General features: G+C 44.4%; 1 protein-coding gene across 12 annotated transcripts in view; it reads left to right on the top strand.

Moving 5' to 3' along the window:
- The window catches only part of mrtfab (myocardin related transcription factor Ab), a 42,524-nt gene that overhangs the window by 4,261 nt on the left and 21,154 nt on the right, over window positions 1–17,109 (top strand). For 2 of the 12 annotated variants that reach the window (XM_075457763.1, XM_075457756.1), the window contains exon 1: window positions 11,132–11,762. The exons of 7 other annotated variants lie outside the window; for them this stretch is intronic. In XM_075457763.1, coding sequence (XP_075313878.1) covers window positions 11,627–11,762 — 136 coding nt within the window. In that variant the 5' untranslated portion in view covers window positions 11,132–11,626. Of the gene's footprint in view, window positions 1–1,487; window positions 1,585–1,725; window positions 2,084–5,923; window positions 6,038–11,131; window positions 11,763–17,109 lie in introns of those variants that run through there. 3 more of the 12 variants (XM_075457755.1, XM_075457762.1, XM_075457761.1) reach the window with 3 other exon arrangements.

Here is a 17,109-nt window from a genome sequence, read left to right as displayed (position 1 = left end):
TTGCTTCTTTTAGTATTGTGCTCCCAAGCTACAAGTGAATGGGGTTGGTTTTTGCAGAGTTTTTTTTTTTTTTAATATGTCTACAGTTAAAGCCTAACAACCTGTCTTATCGGAAGAATAGTTGGATATGAACAGGAGCCCATTAACTGGCTTACCTGATCAAAAATCAACGAGTTAACTTTTTATTAATTGTTAACTGTTTATCTTGTATGTGATCCAAAAATGCCAGCCTATATCGAAGGTCATCTGATCCCCTCGCCGGATGGAACTCTTGGTGGGAATCAAATTCTCTGTTTTCGAAAGAAGAAGTTGGAGCACAGTAAAGCTTCTGAACATTTCTGCCACCAGGAAACGATAGCTAACAGTCATTTAGATAAGCAGAGATATCAGTGCATTGCTCGACTGTGGGATGGTATAAATGGTGCTAACACACACACATACACCCACGCTATGGTGCAATCAGCCATTGTTCCCTGCAGGGCGTTGGCTGCCTGTTGTTTTGGTGACCTGGGGTGGATTTTTCTTGAGATGAAGATTAGGCAAGACTGGACCAGTAAATGATTTACCCTCTGTAGGGCTGGTCACTCACCAGTGGCAGGCAGTGAAAGCGCAACATCCTGCACAATAAAACATGCGCGAAACAGAAGTAGCCGTGGTAATACGATGAGCTAAAAGGGGAAGAAACGTTATGCCAGGTAAACAACGTGTCAAGTGATGTTTACATCATTTACAAACGCCGAAGAATGGCCGTGTGACTGCGTGTCATAGAACCGTATTCTCCTCACAGACCAACACAAAGACACGCTCTTTCACAGCCTCAGGCCACCACTCCCAAATTCGGACTGTTCCTTGCACTTTATTCTGCCAGTCAGAAGCGGACATGTCGACGCAGGCACTCCTGCAGCTTAAACGGCACGGAGATGCTTTCAGAGCGCTGGAGAAGTGCACCGCGTGTGACTGCACGGGCAGAGCGCCCGCATAGTAAGGCTTTATCTCTGACACCCAGTTATGCAATGTGTTTACTGAACAATATTCCTACCTCTGGAATGGACCAGTGCTTAGAGATTTATTGTCAAACACACATACGTGTGTGTGTGTGTGTGTGTGTGTGTGTGTGTGTGTGTGTGTGTATAGCGAGAGATGACATGTGTTTCAGGATGAGAATCAGAGACAGATGTTCAGGGATGTCAGTGCGTGTGTGTTTGTGTGTGTCAGTGTTTTAAGACATATCAGGAGAATCCGCTTTGTTTCAAGACAGCCGAAACAGACGGCTCCTAAAAGCCATTTACATTTCCCGTCTTTCCAGCTATGAACTCGCTTCGGAGGTGTTCCGCAGCAAACAATGGTCACGCTATGATAGTGTTGAGACTATTGAAAAGTTTGAGGCGGAGAATCTGGTTTGAGTGTGGGAGTGCGAGCTGCAGGAGGAGGAGGAGGAGGAGGACGGGGAAGCGGAGAAGAGGAGAAGAGGGGGAGTTTACGTCTGAAATGGCAGCATTGCATAACTTCTCTCAGGGAGGAGAAAGAAAGCGAAGGAAAGTGCAAAGCAAGAAAAGAGGGGGTGTGCTACTTGTACTTGAGGAGGTGAGACTTGGCACCAGCTTGTTTGTACTTTTTCATAGTTTGCATTTCTAAATTGCCGGAGAATGAGGAGGAGTGACCAAAGGCTTGTCTCTTTTTTTTTTTTTTTTTTTTTTTTTTTTCTTCTCTCCTCTCCTCTCTAAGAGGAGCTTAAAAGAAGTAGATGGTAGCACGAGAGGTGTAACTACAGGGAGAGACTGGAACCTATGGGTGGACCTTGTTGTTACCCAAGGACCCGCACACGCCCTCTCTGCCGGGACGTGCACACACTTGTAGACACAGTCCAGAGAGGAGAGAGTGCGAGGTGCACTGCTACCTGTGGAATACCAGCTGCCGGTCAAAGGGAAGCCGTTCTGGCATTTGTCTTTGTGGCTCTCTGCTGCTGTTGTGTTTGATCACATGGTTTGTTGTTACCGACGGTGGAGTATGAAGCGCTAATCTAGCCAGGACGGCGGAGCTTTCCCTTAAGGCATGGTGCAGAGGGATATGACCATCCTGTCAGGTAAAGTCTATTTGAGTACACGTCTACTGACTTAATGACTGAAAGGTTCCTACAAAGTCGACCTTAAGCTGGATTTTGCTAAGTAAGGGTGTAGGGAGCGCTTGCTGGTGTCCGTATATGTTAGTTGTATTTACACTGCACTGCTACACCGCAGCTGCAAAAGTTTAGAAGGACAATACACTCTTTAGACACATCACACTTTTTTTTAAAATCTTGTATTACGATGTGCTGTAGTTGGGAACTGAAGCTTCAAACGAGGAATTTTATTGAACGACGGAGTAAACTGCAAATGGTTGTAAATGAATTGGTGTCCCGAGGGCAAAGGAAGCAGGCGGGGCTGTGAGGCCAGAGTTTCTAATGCAGGACTGAGCGGGGTGGGGGTTGAGAGCGGTCTATTTTTTTTTTTTTTTTTCTTACGGAGGGCACTCCTCACTCACAGCAGCTGTCAACTGTCCTGCCAATTTAGCACTTCTCCATGAGCACTGACTCAAGACAATGGGCCAGGTTCCAGGCGGAGCTGAGGCGAGGAGGAAATGGGACAGAGCCCAGGCTCACTGACAGAGACCAGAGCTGGTGGTGGTGGTGATGGGGGGGTTAGAGTGCGTCCCCGACTCTGCTCCAGATTTAAGTGGAAATGACCCACTCGTTTCAGTCAGAACAAACTGTTCCAGGATCACGACACAGACTGCATCTTACCACCGCTGAGACTAGAAAGTGGTCTGTGAAGGCTAAATGCAAAACGGCCCTTCCAGCAGAAAGCGTTTGTTTAGTTTTTATTTATCTCTTCACTTATCATGACGCCTGGGTGTGTCTTCGACGTGCAGTCGGTGCTGCAGTGTTTTGTTTGCGTTGAAAAAAAATAAACAAACTAAAAAAATTGTAGACTGTGTCACAATAAAGAAAAACGACGGCGACTGTTGGGACAGAAAACGGACTGCGTCTGTGGAGCTACTTTAAATCCCATCTACGATGCTTTGGATTGCAGTGCCCTGCATCATTTAGACTAAACAGAAACAGATAAAAATCGCACACCTCTTTGTCCCCACCCACCCATAATGACAAATGAGGGTCTGTAGATGATGTTGAGTGATCCATGTTGTGGTCTGGTTGGCAGGTGGCAGAAACGATCCATTTTCTTACACAGATTAATGCCGCTAATGTAATCTGAGTACGCTGTGAGCTGGGTTTAAGATAAGATGGTTAGATATCCAGCCTGGCTGAGGCTAGTTTAGCCCAGCAGTGATTCAGGGAGCTGGTGGTACGGTTATGTAACAGACTGGGAGGCTGCCAGCAGCTGAGGCCCCAGAGCACCGTGTCAGGCTGAGAGTAGGAGGGCGGGGGTGAAGGGGCGAGAATCAGATAGGGAGATTGATAGATAGCAAGAAAGAGTGGTGATAAGGATGGAGAAAAAGAGATATGAGGAATAAATGTAGATGGAATTTAAGAATTGCAAGAAAAGATACTGTAGAATGTGGCTTAAGAAAGGTGAGGTTTCAGTCCAAGCAGACTGCTGTGTGCCTCATCTCCTGAGCGCCTCTTACTCCGTCACAATATGAGACGATCTAAAAAAAACCCCAGAGGTTCCAAACTGCAATAAGACCCTGAAAACGAATTGCATGTCATCCCATCCAATTATCATAAAGCATAAAAGTGCTGTAACAACAGCGTGCTTTGTACTCACGGCACCTCTAGCTTGAACACATATAATGTCATTGGTATCTCGCAGTTATTTGATTATAGATGGATGGGGGGATTTCGCTGCTTATGAAAAAGCAGCCCAAACCTTTGCTCGCCAGACACATTACAAAGGTTGAATATAAACAACAGCAAATCGACATGGTCAATACATTTCCATTGTTTTAGTCCGACCCATACCGTATTTTTTAAAATTCATTTAAACTTATTACGGAGCTTCTCAACGCCGAACTCTCGCACTCGGATAATGTAGCTGGAAGGTCTGGTCCAGTACACGGAGTGAAAATAAGCGAGTAACAACTAAGAATCACCACAAAGGATAGTGTGTATCTCTTTGTGACAAACGGTATAGTGTAACTGCGCGTCAGGTATGTCAGCAAGCTCCAACACTATCACGTGTTTGATTTGTGATCCAGTAAATTCCTGTTTGATAATGGGGAAGTCGGAGCTCGTAGCCGAACAGCCTGTCTCCAATTTGTAGCCTGAAGCCAAAGAAAAAGGAACACGGTGCCTGTACACCAACAGGTACAAGCCCACTCACGCAGCATCCACTGTATCTTGCAACATGTTCTCCAGCTTTCAGCCTTGGAGCAAGAAGTGCCAGGCAGATGAGCTCTGATGCACTTTTTAGTCCCCCCCCCCCCTCTGTTTTGAAACTATACACAGAATTGAACATGCATGTACTCATCCGCAGCTGCTGTCTGATTTGGATACAGATGTTGCCCAATCGGTAACCTTGCATTACATTTCATGACGTTTTAAGGCCGTCACAGATGCAAATCTGCTGCGCCGTCTCTCTCGCAAAACAACAGTAAAACTGGAAATTTTAGGCTAGATTTGTTGGGCTGCATATGAAACAAATTCCCAGCCATGTTATGTTGTAGCTTGTTTTCAACGGGCTAACCGCCAAGTTTTAAGTGCTTATAGTGGACGTAATCTGGGAATAAGACGGGGTAGAGGGATATTTTATCAGCAATGAACCAAATCTGCAACCCGTCCCGCCCTCCCCATGACAAACGAATGTTCTTGGAAGCGGATTAAAAGAACAAGGGGATGCACAGTACATTGAATAGATCAAGAAGGCTTTGTATGATTTTTTTTTTTTGTGGATATTTGCAAAAAAACACCATCCCCTTCTGCTTTTAAGCTTCGGGCCTTCGTGTAAAAAAAGATAGAAACCTGAAACCCCATTAAAGGTCTGCGTCTATTAAAAAAACCCTGACGCTGAAGCAAATTCACAGCCAGGCTTTTATTAGACGTCATACTATACAGTAACAGAAAGAGGAGATGGGAGAAGGAAGAGGCCTGTAAAAGCTCAAAGAGCAGCCTGATGGAAACGCGCAGAGAAAAAGAAAAAAAAAGACGCTCTTGTTTACAAACTGAAAGGTGCTTCTGACTCAGAAACGTGTGCGCAGGGGCTCATCCTCACTGAAACGGTTTGAGAGCAGTATTTCTGTCCAGCTCCAACCGTTTGTCTTTGTAGGGCTGAGAGGGAAACCAGTCGTAATGGAAAAAAGAAAGTCACGTTTCCGCTGTAAGTAGAGCAAGAGGGTTGGTGGTGGTGGGGGGGGGTTGTTCCAGAAAAAAAATTATTTTCAGATGTCCGAGTTATGTAATGGTCTGCTAAGAAGCCATCATCACTGTGCAGGGAACACCCCTCCTGGGCTCGTACAGTTTTTCCCCTCTCTGTTAGACTCTGTTCTTCAGTGTCCTCAGCCCCCCCCCCCCCCCGCTAAAGGCAAATGGCAGCAGATTCAAACAGCTGCCTTCTGAAACCCCGACTCTGTTTTTGTCAATTCTCCGGTTGCGTTTTCATATGAGCTTCTCTCTCCTTACGCCGCAGGCCGTTAAGCGTAGCTGGTCCTCTTTCGTTGACACGATGTGACAGCGAGGAGTGCTGCTGCGGGCTGGTCAACAAAGAACCTTTTGACGAAGTTCACAAGGGACTCTCTGAGCTCTTAAATTTCTTCCCACGTCAATCCAAATTTAAGTGGCTTTCATTTGATATCATTATCTTTCTATCATTTGTCTGCCTTACAGTCCTGTGAGAAAACTGTGCAAGACGGGTCCAGTATATTTTCAAACTCGGTGCATCATGCAACTTGGGAAAAATATGTCCTCCTTTTGTCTTCCTGTCCTCATTAGCATGTATACGCCGAAACAGCCGGACCGACTGGAGGCTGAAGCGTGTGCCTCGGGGCATCCTTTTGCAGTGCGAAGGAAGAGGTTCACTAACTTCAGTGAGCACATTCCGATCAGGTGATTTCCAGAGAGAACGGAACATGTGTGCAGGAATACAGATGTGAGTTGATTTAAGTGACAGTTTACAGGCTGAGATGATCATGTGGGGGATGTAAACAACCCCCCCCCCCCCCCCCCCCCCCGACTTTAGCTTCATTTGCGTGTAATCAGATTACAACAGAAAGCAGCATGGTTGGAGGTAAGATAAAACCTCAGGTTTTTTTTATCTTCAGCTCACTTGGTATTGCCTCACATAAAACTTTTGCACTGAATTTTTATTTATGCGCCTGTTTCTATTGATTCTTTATCACAAGTTTATCACAATGGATACAAACTTTAGTTGCAGTTTGAAAGAAAATAACCCTGAATTTTAAATAAAGTAGTTTCACTCCTGGGAGTTATTTGGAAGTTTAAGACTTTCCAGTGGCCTTGTAAGTAATCACGGTTTACTTTTCCTACATAGGTGTGCAAAGAAAAACGATTTTTTATTTATTTTTTTTTTTTAAACAGTGAGGGATTGCAACAAGTTGCATCTGGCTGCTGAAAAGAGAGGATACCTACGGGTCAGTTTGGGATTAAACTGCATCTGGTATCCCAAGAGAACTCGTAGAATCCAGCTCTAAACACACGGAGTCGGCTTGCAGGCCTCTGGCAGTGAGTTTACTCCTTTAAGCACAAACAGTGAAAGCAGTAAATGATTAAGTGCAGGCTCGCCGTTGCATTGTTTACATTTGGGTTTTTGTGCTAAATTCCACATCCTTTCCTCGTGATTGCACACACGGTTGCCACGGAGCTCCGAGTATCCTCAGTGACATCAGCTGGGTTCAAATGTCATTACATAAATTCTTCAGGCTTTGCCTGTTTGCGGTTTGAAAATGTCGGTGGACGGCCGCTAACAAATCCTGGGGTCTGATGTCAGTGTTGAGTCCCGGCCAAATGCAGAGGGGGGGTTCTGGTACATTCCACGCCGGAGCGGGTTGGGGGGCGGGCAACCAGGAAGTAGAGGAGAAAAAACACCTTCTGTTTTCAAAGCTGGAATTTTAATGGTCGGTCAAACCTGCGGCAGATTGATGCTTGGCCTGGTTGTTTTGTTTTTTTTGTTTTTTTTCTTTCTTTCCTTCTTTCCTTGTTTTGGTGCTTAACTTCTTAGTTACTTGCAAGACTCCATGTCACTTTTGGGAAAATACAAATGAATATAAATTACGGTGGACGGCGTCAATTAGTTCCTCGAGTTCAATGATGAAACAGGCCTTTAACGTTCTTCTAAAACCGAGCCAAATATTTGACGGGTGTCGGGTGCAGAGGGTCACTTGAACAAAAACAGTGTGATGTTAAAAGTCACCTGACTTTTAATTGGAAAAACATCTGGTCAAACAGTGAATAAACATAACGAAGACTCCTGCCAACTATTCGATGCAAACCTCAAATACTAGAGACTGCTACGGCCTCTTAATCACTCCCATATTGTAATGGAAATACTGGTTTGTTTTTGTCGTTTCAAATTGATAAAAACATTTAATAGATTATGTTAATGTCATAATTCGGTTTTCATCATGGTACACAAATTTAATAGTGAGTAACGGTAATTAACAGCACCCCACCCACATCTCTATGTGATGGCCTTATAAAGTGAATGTTCGGAACTGATAGAGATCTAACTGAATAGTTTTGCAGTCGCTGAACTGTTTTGTTGGGGTTTCATGATCTAAAATGAGGAGAAATATGCTGACTAAAAATAAATAGAAGTGGTGACGAGTCATCGTAGACGGTCACAGAAATAAACTGACAAGGAGGGTTTAGGGCATGAAGATATTCAGTCAACTAGAGGCCAAGATAGGTCTAGACAGTATTGTGACTATTGGGCTCCAATGCCAATATTTTTTTATGGGGGGGTGTGTGTTGTGGAAAGCGTTATTTGTTTTGGATCATTTGGTACACGCTTTGCCAAGAAGGTCAGGTTGTCCCACAATCAGGGTATCATTTTCAGACATCGTTAAAGGATTAGGAAGCGGCTGTGATTTTTACTGCACTGACTGGAATCTGGAACTGGATTGAAAAAGGGAAGGAGGGGTTAGACGGGGTGAGGGGGGTTGAATGCGCTGCTCTGCACATACATTAAGCCAAACACTAGGATGCTTTCTTTATAATCCATTCCAATCCTTCCTATCTGCGACCCAACAGGAAGTCTTAATCACTATTCGAACAAATGGTCTTTTTACCATTTTGCCACGTCTGACTTTACCAAAAGGGTTTGTTTTTTGAAAAGTTCCGAGCAATGTGTTTGGGTGAAAGATAAAATAAGACTCAGATAAGAGTGTTCAGGGTCAAATAGCTTTTCTGGAATGTTCCTTGAGCCAGAACTGGGAGCCCCCAATTTCTTTCGGAAAAGGTTTGAAGCGCTCGGTTGAATAACTGGGACAACAGTACTTCGTTCTGGTTCCAGCCTGTAAAATATTCTGTAGGTATACAGCGTATACACCACTGGTGTAGCCTCGGGTGTGCCAGGGTGTGCCGGTGCCACCCAAAGAGGTGATTTCTGATGAAATAATAAATGCGCGCCTTTAAATTGAGAGCTGCGCAGTGCGCACAAGTAAGCAGCAATATTGTTGTGTCCTTTACTCTGCTGCTAAGCCCAATAGTTGTGTTCAGATGGTTAAATAGCCTAGTTGATCATGCATTATGTGGATACGTTATGGCTCTGTGAGAGTACGCGCCTGAGTGTGTTATATTTCTCTATGTTCATCTCATTGGGCACGCAATGTCTGTGTCGCATGCGTTTTGAAGTTTGCGTCGCGTGTGCTCCGGTCGTTTTTGTGACTGCCGCATTTTTCTCTTGCAGCGTTTTACTGTTGGATTTGTTTTGCCGTTTGCACGTGTCGGCCACCGTAGTAACTGTTGAAAATAAATTTGGCACACCCAGAATTTGTCTTTTTTCTGGCCACGCCAGTGTTGTACACGTTTAGAACTCTCCACAGCACCAGATTTCTAATCTGCAATTCTGCAAAGAGTTTCTTAAATGATTCTGATGTGCTTCTCAACATCCACTGGATGGATTCCAAACAGTTTGTTCAGCTGTTTACTTTGCAGGCGATTCATCTCCGTTTTTGACCCTCATAGTTGGGACAGAGCTATTGTCATAAACATGGCACACATTAATGAACAATATTTTTGGTAAGCAGCTGTGTGTTTCGATTTGTCAGGGTCTTAGATTATATAGCTATAAATTCTGTGTGTCAATATTTTGCTTCCCTTCTCTCCGTGACAGACGTTTTTTTTTTTTTTTTTTTTACTGGGTTTAATTGCATGGTTTGCCAGGATGACATGTGATCTCTGACGTGGTCAGACATTATATCTTAAAAACGGTTCTGAAAAACCATTAGCCAGCATGTAGCCGACTGGTTAAAGCTAAGTGTATTCTGAGACTACTAATTATGAGGGCAGCCAAGTGGTGGGAAACAGGTTAAATGTACTTCCCTTCACACTGTGGCTGCGAATCCCTAAAACCACAAAAACTCTGTAGTCAAACTGCCACGTTCGCCCATCAGCCTGGGCAACAATGACATGTATCAAATAAATCTGAATTTACTGCTGGGCCGTAGTTATGTTGAATATACGGACAGAACTGCGGGACAGACGCGGAACAGGTTGGGATTCAGGAGAGCAACGTGGATGTCGGTATCAATTACCCCTGAAGAAGGTCGCACGCGACCGAAACGCGTCGGCTTATTTGGATGTCCATGATCTAATAAAGGACTTTTAAGGACTTCAGAGTGCCTCGGACCCCTTCTCTTTTTACCTCAAGTATGCTACTTTGGATACCGATGAGCACCTGAAGATTTTCATTGCCCCACAGACGCAACTTATTCTCTCTCTCTCTCTCCACGTGGATGTCGGTATATTTGAGATGTCGTGGCATGAATATGAAAACAAGCACTTTTCAGTTTGTTGTGTTTGTTTGTGTGTGTGTATTGCTGAGATTAGTTCAGCCCACACACTGACGTCCTAATCCCCGGCGTGTGTCATCTCTGAGCTTCCTGCCCAGACTGAAAATCATAACAGCAGGTGGACTTTAATCTCACACTCATAACAGACAGTAATTGTTGTTACCAGACACCGTTTGCTCAAGGTGTCGTCTGAGTTTTCAGGTGTGCTTGCCGTCACCTGCAAGTTTGATTTTTGGTGTTTCTGCTCAGGCTGTTTCATTATTAATAAGTGCACTCTCTGTGCTGTGTTTATGCAAAGGTATGTAATAAAACATTGATTTAGTTCAAGGAAGTGAGGCTTAACCTTCTCTTGTGTATCTGTAGGCTGGGATATATGTGTGCCTCAAAGTAACATTAGACTGCCAGCACACAGGTGATACCAAGCTGAATATAGCCCCCTTATGGCCAGCTGGCCGTGCTATTTAAAACAGCCCAGAGGTGGGGGTACGGGTGGCGTTTACCATCAGAATTCTGCAGGGGCCAACCGACAGTAACAGTGTTAGAACCTGGGCTGCACATGAATCGGAGACTATTTAGACAAGATTGGGATACATCCGATTTTCTTCCCGTCTCATTAGCTGCCTGAAACAATTTCCTGGTGTGAGTCATGAACAAGCAGCCGTTACTCAAGGGCAGACTGCTCAGAAAACATTGCCAAAGTTTAGTGGCGATTGTGTGTCAATCGATCCCTCAGTGTGTCCGTGTGATTCATCCCGCTATCAGATTTACGCAAGCGTCTTTGACAAAGGTTGATGATTGTTGGATGAGGTCATCCCAGAGAGCAGTTGCTGCCACTTTAACAAATGACAGTAAAAACTGTTTCACTGAGTCCCTATCTTTGAGGGAAGCCTGTGTAGCCACAGATGGCGTTTCAGAACACGCTCTCTGTGTCGTTGCTGGGATTTTGGTCTGTATACCGTGCTTGTGTTCAGCAGGGAGGAGGTCTTCATGTGGCAGCCCCCCTGAGCTTGTAACCGTGAATGAATGGCAACAGCTGAGCAGGAGAACTTTATCAGCAACAGTCACTGCTTGTGTGTGTGTGTTTGTGTGTATGTGTGTATGTGTGAGATTCAGGAGGAGCTGCAACCAAAGCAGCCTCACTGGGTACTCTCTCTACCGAGCTCACTGCTGTCCTCCCTTCCTCAGCCGCTGCCCTCTTTTCAGTTTCCTCCCCTCCGCTCTCGTGCTCTTTTTTGTCCGCAGCTCGCCCTGCGGATTTCTTCACTCCCAACTCTCTGGGAAACCGCAGAACGGTGCCGTCGTGACTCGCCGGCTGCCACTGCAAAGAGGGGAGAGATCAGGAGGCAGAAGAGAGAGGGGAAAGAAGCTGAGGCAGACCAATCGATCACTCTGATACAGAGGGGACAGAGCGGGAGAGAAGAGCCGAGGCAGCACCAGTACTTTTCCTTGCCGTTCTAATTTGGAAGGAAACATTCTTTGACTCGTACGGGAGTCTTCCGAAGCATTAAGAATTTTTTCTTTCTGCCCATGAACAGCGAGCTGTGGGGACAGCCTCTGACACACCAAGGACTCTACTGTCTGCCCCTCTTTATCGAGCATTTAGAGGAGGACCACTTTTGAAAGAGCAGTTCAATGCTTACCAAATAATTGATCTCACTTCCGAATGATAATGCTGGACACCAACCATTGCCTGTCATTTCAACCCTCCCCCCTGGACTCTCCTCCAATGGCAGATGACATGGAGAAGGCAGGCTTGAACATGGATCATGACAAACTCGTCTACCACAGCCTGAAAGAAGGTGGGCGATCTAGAGTTACACATCGACAGTAGACACAAGATATTAGTTGTGATCCTGGGTCGAGATTTTAATATCAGTACTTTATGCTTTCATAGTTATTGAGGATATTTGGTTTCCATGTGTGTGTAAAACAGAAGGAAGTCTCGGAGGTTCTAATTTCTGAAATTCTTCCAATAGAGAAAACTGTTTTAAGTAAAGGATACGTGAGCAGCTGCGTGTGTGTAAGTGACTGGTGTTTCAGTCCCATTGTTCATAGCTTTCGTTGTTGAGTTTTATTTTATTATTTGTGCAGACAATCAAATTTAGGTTTGCAGTTATCGCTCTGTTCACACGGTCAAGTCTAGAAGAAGTCTTAAAGTATCTACACAACTTTTTCTCCCGTTTTTTTAATCCACATCCTTTGCAGGCACCTTGACTTGCTAGCAATATTCTTCTTCAGTGTTTCTCTCAGTATGCTGCAGCATTTCTTTGGGCGTTACCATCATGTGGCTGATTAAGCATCATACCAAAGAAAACAGAGACACGATTTGTAAAATCATTGCTCCGTAGCACCACTAGTGGGCAGAATCCCCTCAGTCGCTCTGTATTGTAACCTAATCGGAGCTAGTGGCGTTGGATCTAATATTTCTGAAATATTACACTTTGGATTTGAAGTTTCAGATGTTTTGTTTCAACAGAATCGCTTTATGTTACGTTTGCAGGGAAGTATTAAAAGCAAAAGTGTGACACTGGGCGCAAACGGGCTTCCAAAGAACCTGGTTCCAAAGAATCAGGCCAGCCGGCGCTGACCTTTTATTATAAACTGATATTGCAGCCTAATTTGGTATGGTCTGTGTCGGCAGTGCAAAGGAAAAAGAAAAAAAAAAGTCTTCAGTTTGTTTATAAGCAGCACTATGAGCGCGGGCCAGAGTTACAGACGACACAAAACATTCCTGCGAGGTTACAGTGATTGAAGATGGAGGAGCAAAGGGGAATACATAAATAAGAAAAGATACTTACTTTCCAGTAGCTACAGCTGACGTATTACACTGCTGCTGCGCATTCCGCAGCCACTTACCAGGCCTGCTTTTTGCCATGTGTGCTTTGGGAATTTGACTCACGTTCCTTGAACTTTAAGATGATTAGTATTCACAACACCTCCTCTTATTGTCATCTGGCTCTTTGGCATGGCGCAGTGGGAGCCATTCCAAGGTGTGAATAGCCTTAACCTTGCATTGTTCCTGTAGCTTCTTTCCGTTCTCGCTGAACATTTGACTTGGTCAGGCGCCGCTTTCGTCGTTCTGCTCGACAGATGCAGTCGAACCGAGCAAACGATGAGCTCACGCTCGGTGGCATCTCGCACGCGGAATGTTTTCCAATGCCAGCTCCAAGTGTCACAGCCTATCAAAGAGCCAGACTCTTTGAGGGTTTAGTTGGGTGGGATTGTTTCCTGCTGCGTGTACCCACTCCCTAGACCATCCCCGGGCATGAATCATTTAGCCTTTATCTGCGCTGCTGTGCTTGCCACGTGTTAAGGCTTAGTTGTGTCAAGCCAGGGGTCTTTGGGGACAGTGACCAAGTCAGACATGTTTAATCAGATCTTCTGACACACGAGCGCAGCAGGATTAGCCCAGTTGGCCACCAGCGTCCTTGCTCTACCTCACCGAACTCTTTTACCTCCTCTAATGATTCTCTATCCCTGCCCTGTAATCCTTGTTTTTTTTTTTTCTGTCTTGGCTTATTTTGCTCTTTTCTGTAGCGATTGACGGTCTCTTTGCACGATTGAAACACTGAGATTGCCCGAAATTCCAACTTTATCGTTATTCAAGCAACATGAGCTCCTAAAAAGCTTGTTCAGGCTAAAGCTTTGACATCACAGGTTTGATTGAATGAGCAATTTGTCTCTGAGAAAGCCAGCAGACTGTGGTTTTACAGTCATTTCCTCTGCTTCATCTAAAATCTGTAAATGTTGCTATCTCTGCTGTCTTCCTGCCTCGCTCTGTGTTCCTTCACTCTAGCTTTTTATGACTATGGAGGCAGGCTTCGGCTGTGGCCTAGTATCCCAATAAAATTGCCCTGCCTTTTTGTCCTTTTCTTAAATTAACCAACGGCTTTCAAACCTGATTTAGGTCACAGCGCGTCTCCTGGTCCCCATAAGAAGAAGACATACTCTCATATTTACCCACTAACGATTCACAACTCATCAACAACACTACTGTTGATTCATGTAGTTATGGGGCCTCAGCTGTACTGTCTGTGTGCTGATTTTGTGCTTTTCTCTTAAAGTTTTGTGTAGTTCGATTCCCTCTTTTGGAAAAGAAAGTTCTATCTTAATGAGAATATATGATTAGATCAAATAAAGATTTCAGATCCTGAGGTAAAACACTCAGGAAGAAATCTTTATAAGTGCTGAAAAAACAACCTCATCTAAGATACAAAAACACACCCAAGGACTTGTCTCCCACATCAAGTTTACTTTTGAGTTAATGATTCAAGGAGAAACGGTTCACAACCTCCATGTGTGTTTTGTCTTTTGGCTTTTATTCGCCGTGAAGCGAGTTATTGATGATTTAGTAGTTAAAGTTTACTTTCACTTGCGTTCCCTGCTTTGATTTACGTCTTTTTTTCTGTAGTTACAGCTTCCATTTAACTGGACCGTGTTCCCTGTAACATTTTGCATGCGCCGGAGGAGGGGAACCAAGTCATTGGCTTAAGTATGTCGGACCGCGTGAAAAAACATTCAAGACATTCTGTCACAGCTCCCTTTATCTGTGGGGAATCCTTGTCCAAGTTAAGCATGGAGACTGCGAGTTGGCATGTAATCAATCACAATTTCTGATGCATTCAACCATCTGCAGTCCCATTTGAGTCTAGCTGAGCTTATACACAGGACTGCAGTGCCTTAGTCTGGTTTTGAGATGCTCAATTTTGTGCAACATCAGCTGGCCTTACATGTGAGTGACGCAATAATTCTAGTGTAATGTAAACTTGCATACTGTCACTTCTTCAATGATACTTTATAGTCAGACATTACAAGCCGGTATTGCCACTGGACTAAACTACTGTACAGTACTTGGGCTTCTAAGTTCACTCCCCATCAGAGCTGAGGAATAAAAAGGGGAACAAGAGAGAGCGCAGGAGAGAATAAATAAGCAACTCGAATGTCTGGCGGGGGCATAGAGGCAAAGTGTAAGATTCTCTTTCCTAGAATAAACCTCTTCCCTGGAAATGGCAAGTGGCATGGCATCTTATCCTGCGTGGTATGGTCTGTGTGTCCGTGTGTTTTTATTTGTGTGTGTTTGTGTACAAGTTTAAGCACCCCATGTGTCCGGCACCAGGGTAACATTAATCCTCTGGCCGCTGCACGAGTTCAGCATGTACATGAATTTGCCTGGCTCAGAGTTTACGCTGCTGAATGTGACCTGACGTGTTATTGCTCCCAGAGAGGAGGCTCTAGTGTTAGACTGATACCTGAAGATGTGGAGCATTCAGCCAGAGAGTGACATTTAGAAGTGCAGGCTCGGACATTATTTCAGGGGACTCGCTGTGTCGCTGTCCAGGTCTGAATGGTTTGTCAGAACTGCGGGCTAGCAGCGCGGCAGCTAACTGGTTAGCTGGCCTGCGCGTACCAATGATGTCACTTTGTAACTGGGAAGGAACAGGTGCTGCTTGTCCTCAAAGTAGCAGACATAACTCTGGCCAGAAATGTTTGGGAATCTTCAGCGGCGTGCTTCACTTCACTTCACACACACACACACACACACACACACACACACACCCGCACACCCGCACAACCGCACTCACACCCTTTCAGCAAGGACAACTGTCACATATAAAACAAAGGCCTCATCTGACTGTTTGTTGCAGTCAGTACAGTATTAGCATCAACACACTCCTTCCTCTCCTGACTTTACTTAATTCTCTTAACTGAAACATAGACGGAAAGTAAGACTCGGGCTCCTGCCAAGTAGGGGTGGGTATTGGCAAAGAAATCACAATTCGATTCGAATCACGATTCACATGCCACGATGCGATACTATCACGATGCATCACGATACTTGAATTATTGCGATGCATTGCGATGTTTTCACTGAACATACTTAAAAAAAAAATACAGCCATTACCAGTGGCTGACTGGCTGTGTATGATCTGGATAATGTCTTTAATTGATACATAACTCAAAGCAAATCAATTTATAACTATTGAATTGAAACAACTTTTGGAGGTATTGCCATTAAAACAAATATTACTGGACACAAATATTACTATTACTTGACACACTCATCACAAAAAGTGCATAGGATTTATAAAACTTAAAATAACAAAAGGCCCCCCCCCCCCCCCCCCCCCCCCAAAAAAAAAAAAAAAATAATAAAAAAAATCGATACTTGGCGTCAAGAATCGATGCAGTAGATCACGAAAAATTAGAATCGCGATGCATCGTCCTGACGATTATTTTTGCACACCCCTACTGCCAAGGAGCACAGTTGAAGGATAGTGCAGTATCGGTTGCTCAACAACTTTTTAAAAAGTAACTTTCACACCACAAACAGGCCCTGCAGCGTTCTCAATGCATTTCTGTCGTGGTCAGTTGATTGTTTTTTTTGGTCTGTGTGGCAGACTGAGGAGTTCAGATCACTTCCCTCAATTGCCAGTGTGTTAAAACCGATGAGGAAGAAACACTGTGGAAAAACTGGGCACATGGCTGATTCTGCAGCCTTCCATTTTTTTAAGTATTTATTCTCTACTCTTGCCCTCATCTCGTAATTTACTGTTAATTGATATCCAATCTTACATTCAGCTATTGTAATGAGGCTACAGTGAAGGCTAATGGCACGTCAGGGTTGATTTGTGCCATTAGTTTGACTTCAGAAAATACCATGACAAGTACTAGACGACTGACATTCGATGTGCACCCAAAGGTCAAACATGGTCCAGCTCTTTTTGCCAAGCATTGTGTTCTTTGAAACTCTCTCACCCGGCTTCTTGGTTATATAACAAGTGCTTCCTGTTTTGCAGTCGGCCCATATTCCGCTTTTTTTCTAATCAATCTTGGTCTCGTTGCAGTCCGCCATGTCATCTTTTTTTTTCACTCCATTTGTAATTTCTCACATCATTTCGGCTGCATTTGCCTTTTGTCTTCCACTGACTCTGATGAGTGACTGCTGTGTTTTTTTTAAGTTTTTTTTTTTTAAACGCACTTCTGTACACAGAAGAAAAAAAAAGAAGACCCAGAAACAGGAAGAGTGTAGTAGTCTGTCCACACCCACTTTGTACCCGCCTTCAATGTGATTTTGAAAGAAAAAAAAAAAGAAAAAAGAAGGGGAAATTGGAGGATGAACAGGCTGCCAGAGTGTGCAAGTCACCC

The sequence above is a fragment of the Odontesthes bonariensis genome, chromosome 23 (genome assembly GCF_027942865.1).
Source record: "Odontesthes bonariensis isolate fOdoBon6 chromosome 23, fOdoBon6.hap1, whole genome shotgun sequence".
NCBI classification, from domain to species: Eukaryota; Metazoa; Chordata; class Actinopteri; order Atheriniformes; family Atherinopsidae; genus Odontesthes; species Odontesthes bonariensis.
This window is presented reverse-complemented; position numbering and strand designations above follow the sequence as displayed.